This window comes from Nyctereutes procyonoides, unplaced genomic scaffold (assembly GCF_905146905.1).
Source record: "Nyctereutes procyonoides isolate TBG_1078 unplaced genomic scaffold, NYPRO_anot_genome, whole genome shotgun sequence".
NCBI classification, from domain to species: Eukaryota; Metazoa; Chordata; class Mammalia; order Carnivora; family Canidae; genus Nyctereutes; species Nyctereutes procyonoides.
In genome coordinates, this window is record NW_026575136.1 from 22334469 (window position 1) to 22346891 (window position 12423).

Genomic DNA, 12423 nt, shown 5'->3' on the forward strand with positions numbered 1-12423 from the left:
TTATCAGAGGAGCAATTTTGATAGATGATGTATTTAGTAAGCTTTGTAAGTAGGCGTGGGAATTAGGTGACCACTTATACACAGTTTATATGAGCAGGTGTCTGAGTTGGAAACCGCTGCCTTACAAACGAGCCTTCGGAGTACCCTCTGTTTATAAGTTGGAACTTGCGCGGTGCTGTTCGTCTGTGGCTCGGGCACTTTATCTTGGTTTAGGCCTTCAGGGAGAATTAGAAAATGAAGTGGGAAAGAAAAACACATGTCCAGTGCATAGAATCATCCCTGTTGGGCAATGACCATGCAAAAACAGTAGAGGAACAGTAGCCGGAAGAGACCCTGAGAGTCATAAGAGGACCTGCAGTTGTTCGGCCTCACCTCTTCTCCGCCTGTGCTTTCTCTGCTGCACACAGTCCAGCTCTAAATAATATCATTGTTGTCATAAGCCACTTTAGTTAAATATTGAATTCTACTGGAGTCCTAACTAGGGCCCAAGATGTCATGTGTAGATTTTATGAAAGTAATAAAACGCCTCAGAAAGTACAGTTGCTCAACTTGTCGCCCATTGCATCTGATAAAGTAGTCACACACCTGATCATGTGTTTCTTTGCAGGGTGATGATGGCTGCTTATCTGTATGCACACTTACTATTGAGAGGAAACAAAGATAAGATGTTTTGGCTGTATGTCTGAAACCCATGTGTAAAAACAGTTTTTACAGAGCAGCATTCTCTTTCCTGCTCCCTTGCCCCATAAGTTCAGAGGGAGGTAAAATTTCCTGTCACAGCTGCTTGTAAATAATAAGTGCTCAATAAAGGCTCTTGTAACTAGTAAGTGCTCAATAAAGGCTCTTTCCTTCTTTCACCCCCAGCTGTTACCTGTGTGTTACCAAAGAGTGTCCTTATCACGTCTCCCAGGGAGACCACTGGATGCCTTTGTGAGTTGGCTGAAATACAACTTGTAGCTTTTTATTATGACAAAAGGTTTGTTTTAGAAATACAGAAGCCTAGAGACGCCTGGGTGGCTCAGCGGTTGAGCGTCTGCCTTCGTGATCCTGGAGACCCGGGATCGAGTCCCACATTGGGCTCCCTGCATGGAGCCTGCTTCACCTTCTGCCTGTGTCTCTGCCACTCTCTCTCTCATGAATAAATAAATAAATCTTAAAAAAAAAAGAAATATGGAAGCCTAGATTCCTAAGCCTGTGATTTAAAATTCTTTTCCTTTTGTATTATTTGAAGTTTCTACAAAAGCTTAATTCCCAAAGAAAAATATTTAATGTTCCAAAAAGAAAAAAAAATGTAGATAATCAGAAAGTTATCCATTATCCGGAGGTAATCGCTGTTACTCTAATCCTTTATATGTCTTATTCTGTGCATATACATAATCGATATTTATTGCAAATTGAGATTATATTGCATATGAGCAAAGGTCGCCTGCTAAAGCAGCCTTCAGTACGCAGTGGCAAGAAATAGTACAAGTCTGTTTGGAGCTCACTGTCCTGACAAGGTCAGTCAGGTGATGGTGGAGGGGGCAAGGTGAGGTGGAGATGCGTGATGATGAGTGAGAGAGCCAGAAAAAGCTTACATTGTTTCTGTGCACCTGCCACCGGCTAGAATGTAGTCACATGACCACCCAGCTGCAAGGCATGCTGGGAAATGTAGTCCAAGGCATGTGGAAAGGGGCTACAGCTATAGATTGCCTTATTTCTAACTCAACTGTATAACCCGTTTTTGCAACTTTTTTTAATAAACCAGGTTGTTTATTTCGAACATGATGACCTCTCCATCTCAATCCTATGGGAAGCCATCAGCCCCCTGCTTAAAACATTCCAGAGATGGTTGGGATAGTGCCCACTTTCTGCAGAGGCTGACCGCTTGGGTCTCGGGCCCCACCGTACCACTCTGCTCTCACCTCTCCTGCAATGCAGACTTGCTCTCCAAAGCCTCGGGACGTGGTGTCACCCCTGCATGAAAATCCCCACCCCAGCATCACCCTTTGTCTCCTCTGGGTCCAGCTCAGATGTCCGCTCTCCAAAGAGGCCTTTCCTGATCAGGGGTCTTAAATATCCTCCCCCTCTCCCTCTACTTAGTTGCTTTTATTGAGCTTAGTTGCTTTTATTCATCTTGCTGTCACAACACTTGCCACCATCAGAAATTCCTGTTTGCAATATCTATTTATGTTTTGTCTGCCTTTTTAGATTGTTGGTTCCTTGAGGCAGGAACTCCATCTTGTTCATATCTGTGCTCCCAGATAACGTGTCTGGCACATGGTGGGTACTTAGCAAACACTTGTGGAATGAATGAAGGTCATTACAAAATCTCACACTTTTTTTTTAAAGGTTTTATTTATTTGAGAGAGAGTGCATGAGCATAAGCAAGGAGAGGGGCAGGGGAAGAAGCAGACCCTCCCCCCCCCCCCCCCCCCGCCTAAATGGGAAGCTCCACCCCAGGGTCCTGGGATCATGACCTGAGCCAAAGGCAGATGCTTAACCTACTGAGCCACCCAGGTGCCCCAGAATCTCACACATTTTTAATGACAGCTCATTGTACAGAATTGCTGTGAACATTGAAACATCTACTTTAGAGGGACTTTTTTTTTTTTTTTGATTAAAAAATGCTTTGGTGACTGTCCTTTTAGCTGTTCTTTGGTTTGCTTTGTGCACATACCTGTGCTTATTCTCTTTTTTTTTTTTCTGTGCTTATTTTCTTAGGTTTGATTCCCAAATGAGACTCTGTTGAGTGAAAGGATGTGTGTACAAAATTTTAAAATATATGTTATGTATTACCCTTTGCCCTCCAGAGGCCCGATTTGTGACCCCATGTAGTTGAGAGGCCCTTGTATACAATGAACTTTCAATAATACCAGAAGGTGGCAGGGGGCGGAAGGCAGGGTGGGGATAGGTGTTTTGTGGGTCTGTATTGCTGTGTCTCTGGATCTTAGGTGCTCATATTCACCAAATGAATAAATGGATTTCTGTTAAAAAAATTCTACTTACTCCTTCAGTGACGTTTATTTTATTCATTTATTCATATAAATGTTATCTGACTTTAAAATGTATGCTTTTGAAGAGTAGGTCTGCCCAGTGTAAGAACATTCACCCGATGTTAATATAAACCTAAGGGAACCAACTGGGTGTGAGCTGGGCTTCTCTTATTCTTTAGAATCCAGACAGGATACAGTTGAGCCCACTATGAAGTTGGTGGAAAGTCCGGGACACTGCCTAGGAGTTTTGAGAATCCCAAGGGTTATGAGACAAAGAGACTGTTTCTTACCAGAATTCTTGTGTTTGCTCTATGACTGACTGTACATTGGTCGCCACCCTAGACAGAGTCCCTGGTTTATCTTCCCTAACTCGATGACAAGTGCAAGCGTGGGGTGGAAAGATTGCTGCCCTGCCCGTGTTGGTTATGGAGGGAGTCACTGCCTGACAGACCAGATCCACCGTCTCCTTCAGCCAGCACCCAGGACTGGCCTGGAGACTTAGCACTTCCTTTAGCACTATCCGCCATCCGACTTCTCCCCTCTGTAACAGTGGTGTTTGGGCGAGAATTGCTGGTTGGATGTCTTTGTCATGGGGGTGGGGAGCGGATGGAGAGCTGGGATGGGGAAGGCAGGGAGGCAGAAAAGAATGCTCCCTACCACCTGTTCCTGTCCTCATTTCTTCTGAATTGTTCCTCATTCCCGCTCCGGTAGTCTTAACCTCTTAGTGTGGCAGACACAGATTTTGTTTTCACCACAATCCTCAGTTTGTATGTGCTAGTGGGCCTTGAACTCTTCCCAGGTGTACTGGAAACTCTTCAAAGGTGCTGCCAAATTTTATCCACGTGTAAAAAAATGCATCTACTGTGGCATTCCTTAGGTTGAGATCATCAGAAGGTCATCAGAGAAGTCTGATGATGGGCACTGGGGTGCAGTGTGCTGGCAGAGACAAAAGAGCCGTAGGCCCGATAACCGCTGTGTTAGCAGAATCCTTGATGCCTGGCAGTTGGGGTGTGTAAGGGAGAAATGTCAGAGCAGTCAGTGCCTGCTTAAAGGGACCAAGGGAAGGGGCACCTAACCCGGAAGCTTTGGTAACCGCTTGGAGACACTGCTCGCCGTAGCAGAGTCCCGTTTTAGTTACCCCTTGCTTGCCTTGAACCCTTTCATGAAGCCTGCCAAGCACAGTAAATCCAAATGTGAATGCAGACAGACCTCATTTGGAAAGGGACCCTAAGCACATACAAGTTGCGAAACCTTTTTTTAACCTCTTTGTCTCTGCTGTGTGTGCATGTGGTCGGCCCCATGTCAGGGGATGGTTGGATAGAAGAGTCCTGGAAAGTGACGTCTCCAGCTCAGTTCCAGTTGCTCGCAGGTCTGCTCATTGTGTGAGCTAATTGAGACCAGAGCTTGGTGGCCTCCTCTCTTCATGTTTTGACATAGTTCTACGGAATCATCCTGCCTCCTTTGACATAGTCTACAGAATCATTTGGGTTTTCTTTCCTTCAGCCAGGTCTTGACCAAACACTTGGATAGCTGGCTTTCACCCTCCTCTTCTCTCGCCCCCTCGGTGCTTGCATGCCCAAGAGCTTCACCCCTAGCCATTTCCCCTCCTCACCCTTCCTGAATATGTCCTTCTGCATCTGTAACCACCAACTATCACTCTACACTGGTCACCTCCCTGTGACCCACACCAGGTGTCTCTCCCATTTACCTAGTCTTTTTTCACCCACCACCTGGTGGTTTCATAGACACCTTGAATTCATCTTATTCCTGCCTTTCAATCCACGTTAACACTTAGTGACCCAGACCAGAAACTTGAGAGCAAGTCAGCTCCTCTAGCCTGAATGTCTTAGCTCTTGGCTACTGCTCTAACCTGTGCTTTTTGAGCCCATCATGGGGTCTTGTGCTATACGTGTTCCTGTCCCTTGTAGAAGACTCTGAGTGCATTCGTATCTATATTTTAAGATGTTGCTCAATGCCCAGTGCAATAGGAGCTGCTTAGAGAATGTTGGAGTGTATAAAATAAGCAGGTGGATAAACGAATGAGTGATTTCTGAGATGGTTTGGGATGATTTCCATTTACAACGATACTTTTTTTTCCACTGCAACTGAGGAATTACTTTTGCTTGTTTAATACTAACATTATGAAACTGTAATTTTGAGGAAATGATTTACCACGTGAAGTACATCTCTGTCTCAGGCTATGGGCACAAATATATACATTTTCGTAGAGGAATTATTTCTTAAAGTTATAAATAAGAGAATTACTTATTCAATACATTTTTCATTAAAATTAAAGATCCAGATGGTTTCAGACATACACTGTGTTCTTGGTACAACTGGGAAATCTTTTACTGGCCCATATAATGGATCTGCATGATGTAGTTTGAATTAAACTTGTGCTTAAATTAACCTGGATGGTCTAAATTTTTTAAAAAGATTTATTTATTTTTTATTAGGGCATGTGGTGGGGAGGGGCAGAGAGACAAACAGACTCCCCACTGAGCACAGAGCTGGACTTGGGGCTCGATCCCAGGGCTCTGAGATCATGACCTGAGCTGAAACAAGAGTCAGACGCTCAACCTACTGAGCCACCCTGGCACCCCAGGGTGTTTTAAATTTCTAGGGCTGTAGGATTTTAGAGCTGGAATGTTGCCTTTTGAACTTCAGTGTAGGGAAGAATTGCTGTGCTGAGCTGATGGGCTCTGTGTCCCCAGTACTGGTCTGAACAGAAATCATTTGCATATTGGGTAAGATGATGACCCATTGAAGGTCCATTTCTTAAACTTTTTTTTTTTCCTCTTTCAACAGGGAGAGTCACGTATTCTCAGAGTGAAGGTTGTTTCTGGAATTGATCTCGCCAAAAAGGACATCTTTGGGGCCAGGTATGTTTGCTTAGTTTTTGTTTTTGTTTTGTTTTGTCAGTGTCTGATGAGCAAGCAAGCACTTTCCAAACTCAGACATGCATCAGAGTCACCTGGAGGCCTTCTTAAAACTAGGATCGCTGGGCCCCACCTACGGAGTTTCTAGTAGGTGGTGCTAAGGCAGCTGGTCCATGGACTGCGTTTTGTGCAAGGGTCTTGCCTTCCATCTGGGTTGATTTCACAAGGAGCCTGGATTCTGATTCTTCTGTTTTTCACCATAGAAAAATACAGTTTGGGTAATGTGTGTTCGTTTTAATACTTTCCTTTAAAAAAATCCCTAATTTGGGGAGGGGGTGTGAAAGCATTATTTTGTTCCTACCAGAACTGGGTATTCCCTGGCGTGTATAATCTGAATTGAGAGATTTGGTGATGTGAGTGAACTTAGGGATTCCTATGCCTTTTCTGGAAGCACCAGCAGGCTGGGATTTCTGGGTCTTTAGCTTTTTTTGAGTACTGTGCCTGATATTTCTGTATCTCAAAATCAGCTCTTTTGTTCCTGTTGGCCCTGTGGTGTGTTGCAGTAAGTTATTGGACTAGTAGCACATGAGGTTAGAGCCACTTATAACTGGGATTTGGACCACATTTGGGGGAACAAAGACATTAGACGTGGAGGAGACAGTGAAGGTGTTCCAGTCCAACTCGCCTATTCTATGGTTGACAAAGTTTATCCAGGAAGGTTACTGCTTCCCCGGGCCACACATGCCAGTACCACTGGAACAAGCCCCCAGCTCCCTGCCCTGTTCATGTTGGGTCCACTGTAAGGCTGAGAGAACATTCATTTCGTCCCATCATCCCCCCACGGTTGCCCACAGTCACCCTCTGGCGTCAGGGCCTCTGTGCAATGCTGGACACTTTGTAACGGGACCTCATTCTGTCCAGCTAACCTCCTCTTCCTGTTCGCCCAGCAGGAGCCCCTTTCTGCCGTGGGTAGGCAGACCTTTTGGTTTTCTGTCCTGTTTTCATGGACATTTTTAGTTTTTCCCATCCCGATAAGATACTACAATAGCACCTAGAGAAATTATTAAAAATACATAAATAAAGTTGGTGCAAGGTGATATCCGTGAGATCTTCTTAAAAACTCCCCATACTTGGGGCACTTGGGTGGTGCAGTCATTTAAGCATCTGACTCTTGGTTTCAGCTCAGGTGGTGAGCTCAGGGTCATTAGATCAAGCCCTGCATCGGGCTCCACGCTCAGCACAAAGTCTGCTTGGGACTCTCTCTCCCTCTCCTTCTGCCCTCTCCCCGCTCCAATAAATAAGTCTTAAAAAAATATTCCCCATACTTTTGCGTGCCTCGGATGACTGATGGTGAGGGTTAGCTCTCTGAGCTGTCACGGGAACTGTGCACGTGTACACCGCTGTGAGTTGTTTGTGGTGTGGGAGGGAAGCACATCTCACCTGCAGGTTCCTTCTTAGCACTCATGCCCATGTGATTACCCTAATACTTCACTTGTCTGTCTCCTACTAGAGTACAAATTGACAGGGAATTGGAGACCTCTCATTTCTCTTGCTTGCCACGCAGCGCACCATGAACAAGATGGGCAGATTGTTTTTTAATTGAAACATCTGCATGCTGACCAGTAAATTGTGCTCTTATGTTCAGAATGCCATTGCTCTCACTCTTTTCCATGAATTTTATAGTTTTGAAGGAAGAGGTTGGACTGGGAAGATTTCAGCGGCTTTTATTTTGGTTGTTTCTGTTTTAGCAAAGCCCTTCATAAAAAAAAAATGAAATGGATTCAGATTGTATTTCTCAGCCTGTTAAGATCTCAGGTTAAGGGGTACTTGGGTGGCTCAGTGGTTGAGTGTTTGCCTTTGGCTCAGGGTTTGATCCCGGGGGCCTGGGATCGAGTCCCACGTCGGGCTCTCTGCATGGAGCCTGCTTCTCCCTCTGCCTGTGTCTCTGCCTCTCTCTCTCTTTGGGTCTCTCCTGAATAAATAAATAAAATCTTTAAAAAGAAATCTGAGATTAAAATTGGTATTGGGATTAGGCTTCAAATCTTAGAAGAGCCAGACAAATCTGAGCTTTGAGTTTTTACCTCTTACATGAAAAGAGGCAGCATCATTTCTTAGCAGCAGGGTGTAAGAGGAATTACAGAGACTACCTCAAGATGATCATTGGAAAGATAGTGTGTGACTTAATGGACCAAATGCTGGAAGATGAGCCATAAATTCTGGATCCTACTTCTGCCTTTCAATTTTTAAAAACATATTTTATTTATTTGAGAGAGAGAGAGGGAGTGAGAGCAAGCGGCACAAGCAGGGGGAGGGACAGAGGAGAAGCAGACACCCCGCTGAGTAAGGGAGCCCATATGGGGCTTGGTCCCAGCAGTGATTCACCCTTAAGAGGCTTGTACCTGAAATGCCCTTCTTTTCTGCATTTCTCTGTCCCAGTCTTGCACCAAGAGAGAATACAAGATCATTTTCCAGCTTCTTTCCAGCAAAATGTAACTTCATTAAAAGAGCCTTTGTTTAGAGAAGATTTGGTAATTGAGCTGTTGGTCTTGAATGTCTGAGCATTTGGTCCATGTGGAGATAGCACTCGTAGAGAAAGATGTTTTCTTCTGGCCACACCTCCAGGTCAAAGAAGGGCAGCCCCATAATCTGTCATCTAAACAGGGACACTTTTGTCTGGAATAGATGCTAAGTCAAATGGGAGGTCAGAACATAGGATGTATGTGGAGACGGGTCACCCCAGGTAAAAGACCTCCAATCTTGATGACCCATACTATGAAAAAAAAAAAAGCTATGTGATTTTTTTTTTCTAAAGCTTAGGAAAAGAAAATCTAACTCGAAAGAAAAAAAGCACACCACCTGTAAAATGCCAATGCGACTTCAAGAAAGAAGTAAAACTATATTGGAAACATGGCATACGTGGAGTACCTGCTTCCATCTTGGAAATGGGTCAGTTGTCTTCGTGAGGGAGTGTGTGGTGTTGGGGGAATCCAGGAGAGCTCCCCCACTCCAGCTCCCACCCCAGTCCAGATCAATCAGATTTTATTGCTCTCTCTAATGGTAGGTTCAGGCTCTTCCCAAATGATAAACATTGAGCCACTGGGTAGACCGTTGGACTACATGACTGTTTGGGTCTCTCTAAAACCTGAAATTCAATGGCTGAACACTTTTGAAAAGCAGATTTAAGGCAGCCCAGGTGGCTCAGCAGTTTAGCACCACCTTCAGCCCAGGGTGTGATCCTGGAGATCCGCGATCAAGTCCCACGTTGGGCTCCCTGCATGGAGCCTGCTTCTCCCTCTGCTTGTGTCTCTGCCTATCTCTCTCTCTCTCTCTCTCTCTCTCTCTCTGTCTCTCATGAATAAATAAAATCTTTACAAAAAAAATCAGATTTAAAGAACTACCTATGTCTTCTGTGGACCAAGTTCTTAGAATTCTAAGTGAATAGCATAAAGTCGTTTGATGTAGAGTGGATCTACTTTGCCAAGTAAGATCTTAGTTTATGTGTTTTCTTTTTTTTAAACTCAGAATATCTTTAAGTTTCAAACTGTATTTTTCAGGGAAGCTTGTAGCTCAGGACATCTAACTTTTTGTCATGGGCTTAAGTAGTAACTGAATTAGGTTCTTTTAAATACAAGTTTTAGGCCTACCGTCTCCCTTTTCCTCCTGAATTGTGACCAGTTGTTTGAGGTTACTTGGACTCATCTGAGACCATAAAGCTGCTCCTGAAAATTGAGCAACGCCGGCTAAGACAAACCTGCTCTAGAATTTCATGCTTTTAAATGAAAGATTCCAAGACTCTCATTTCACACTTGCTTCTGTGTATGTTGTGCATTGAGCTATTAGCATCAAGTTACACCTGTTTGGGTTGCTGTTATTTTTTTTTTCTTTTGGCAGGCAGTGATTTGACATGTAGAACATACACACACTTGGGGGCATTGAGGGATGTGGCAAAAAAAAAAAAAATCCGGTCTGCTGGTGATGGAGACTTACTGCCACAGTGTGATGGCTCTGTGGCCCTGCCTCACCTCTGTCCCATTATCTAGATTTAAGTTGTTAACATATTGCTGCATTGGCTTCTTCAGTTGTTTTTTTCTTAATTGAAGTATTCAAAAGTGAATTATAGACGTCATGACATCTAGCCCCAAAGTACTTTAGCCTGTATCTCGAAAAAAATAGCATATTCCTTTATAACCACAATACAATTTTGCAAAATTAACAGTAATTGGCTAATTCTCTTCCTATCCCTTACCAGGATCCCCCCAACCTTTCCTTTTACAACAGGGCCATTTAGAGAAGAATTCAATTGAGAATCATGAGTTGCATTTAATTTTGATAAGTCTCTTAAAGTCGTGTTAATCTAGAATCGTTCTTCCCTCTTCCCTTTGTAGATGACCTGGAATGGTCAGTGGGTTGTCTGACCACATTTGATCGTTGGCTGTCGTATCATTTAATGTACTCTTTCCCCTCCTGGGCTTCCTGTTTGGTAGAAATGGCATCTAAAGGCTTTATCTGGGGCGCCTGGGTGGCTCATTTGGTTCAGTGTCTGACTCTTGGTGTTGGCTCGGGTCATGATCTCAGGGTCATGTGCAATCAAGCCCCATGTTGTGTTCTGTGCTCAGTGCGGGGTCTGTGTAAGGTTTTCTTTCTCTCTCCCTCTGCCCTTCCAGCTTGTGTGCACAGGCTTTCTCTCAAATCTTTTTTTTTAAGAAAAGACTTGATCAAATTCAGTTTCAACATTGGGGACAGGACTAGGAATGGTGTTTGTTCAGGAGGTACACAATGTCCGGTTGTCCTACAACCAATGGTGCTAAAATAGGACGGATCCCAGGCTTAATGTGGGGCCAGTCCATTCCATCCACAGTCATTACTTTTCCCTCAGGTGACCAGCAAGAAGTGGGTGAAGCGATCTTTTGGCTACACGCTGTACACATGTAAATTTTAACTGTCAATTCCCTTTCTTTCCAAATAGGATTTTTTTTTTTTGCCTTTTTTTGAAAACTTTGCCCAGAATAAGTTTCCTTTTACCCAACTGGGAAACCTTGAGGCTCTAAGTACCTGAGGGCCCCCTTGGGTCCCATTGATAAACTGTAAGCACTTCTAGGACATCATTCAGCCAGAGTTTGCAAACTGTTGGTCCCTATGGACTAAACAGAACTCATAGGTGTGCTTCTTTGGCTATGGAGCTCTAAGACGAAGAAATGAAAACCCGGAGCCAACATCTGGAAGATTTTCTATTAAAAATCCATTATTTCTAGGCTTCTGGAAAATCTTGGCCATCTAGACACATGAGGCATAGCCGGAGGTCTCATCTATAGGATGCGCTCGTTATATGTGGCCGTGACCTCCTGGGCACCCAGGCCCCACGTTTCCTGTTATATTCTGTGCAGCTGACCTCCTTTCCTGGCACAGCCCTGTGGCCCCTTGAGGGACGGACCTGTGTTTGGTTTTGACCCCTGCACTGGTGGTCTTTAACATAATGAGCTGCTCTCCTCATCCCCTCCCATTGCACAGGCATCTCCTCAGGTGAGTTGCACAGCACCTTACACTCCGCTGGGACGGTGCTTGTGACGTGCAGGCACTCGCAAACCTGCCTCCTCTCTGGAGGCCTTCACTATCCAGGGCATTGCTGAGAATCACAACATCAACACTAATGGCCTCTGGGCCTACAAGTATTTGTCTTAAAATCCCTGCACCTAAGAGCTCATACAGTGACTCATGTGAGAGCCCCAGGGAGCCTGACTCTATTTATTCCAACTGTACACCTACCCCGATAGGGCTTTAAAGGATAGTACCCTCCTCCTCTCGAATAGAAATCTCTTCTTCTTTAAAAACACACACACACACACACACACACACAGCCCTTTATGTGCTCGTACTTATCTCCTAGTCTTTGAATGCATGAATATATATGGAATATCCTTATAAAGTATGTCGATCATAGCTTGCACACCATGCAGGCTGTGTGGCTTCCCAGAGGGCAACATTAGAAGTGGCAAATGGGTCAGTGTATAGGGCCAGCGTGTTTCTATTCTGCGCCAGGCCCCAGGGCTTGCTGTACTCCAGCCAGTGTCGTAATATTATTTAGAATGATCTTGAATCACTGAAAAAGCTGTGCTGTGCAGGGATTGTATGATAATTTGTAAAACTGTCTGTATAAACTGGTCTTGGTGTCATCCCAGCTTCAGTAATGAAGGAGCCAACGAGACAGGCCACACTTCTATCCTATTCTCTGATGTGTTAATGAGAAGCCCTCCTTCAGAATCTTCTGTTTTGCCTTCACTCTTGATGCATGAAGATGTTGGCATCATGAGAGGAGCCTTTGCTCTGCCCTACGGTCCAGCACAGAACAGAGGGAAAATTGGAGGACACCTTGCCCTCATTGTCATCAGAGTCTAGAGCAGTGCTCTCTGGTCACTGAGTCTGTAAGGCAGAGAATTCGAGGTGTTTCAGGAAGATGAGGGGCACGGGCACATAATAATGGATGCACGACAAATTTTGTTCATCTGGTCAGAGTGGAGCCTGAAAAAATTGAAAAATTAAAGCTGCTCAAGAGCCGTGGGCACTATTTTAAT

At 44.4% G+C, this 12423-nt stretch overlaps 1 protein-coding gene across 6 annotated transcripts in view; it reads left to right on the forward strand.

Moving 5' to 3' along the window:
• The window catches only part of LOC129495404 (E3 ubiquitin-protein ligase NEDD4-like), a 336680-nt gene that overhangs the window by 101491 nt on the left and 222766 nt on the right, over positions 1–12423 (forward strand). For all 6 annotated transcript variants that reach the window (XM_055302864.1, XM_055302871.1, XM_055302868.1 and 3 more), the window contains exon 2: positions 5784–5857. In XM_055302864.1, the coding sequence (XP_055158839.1) occupies positions 5784–5857 (74 nt within the window). The remainder of the gene's footprint in view (positions 1–5783; positions 5858–12423) is intronic.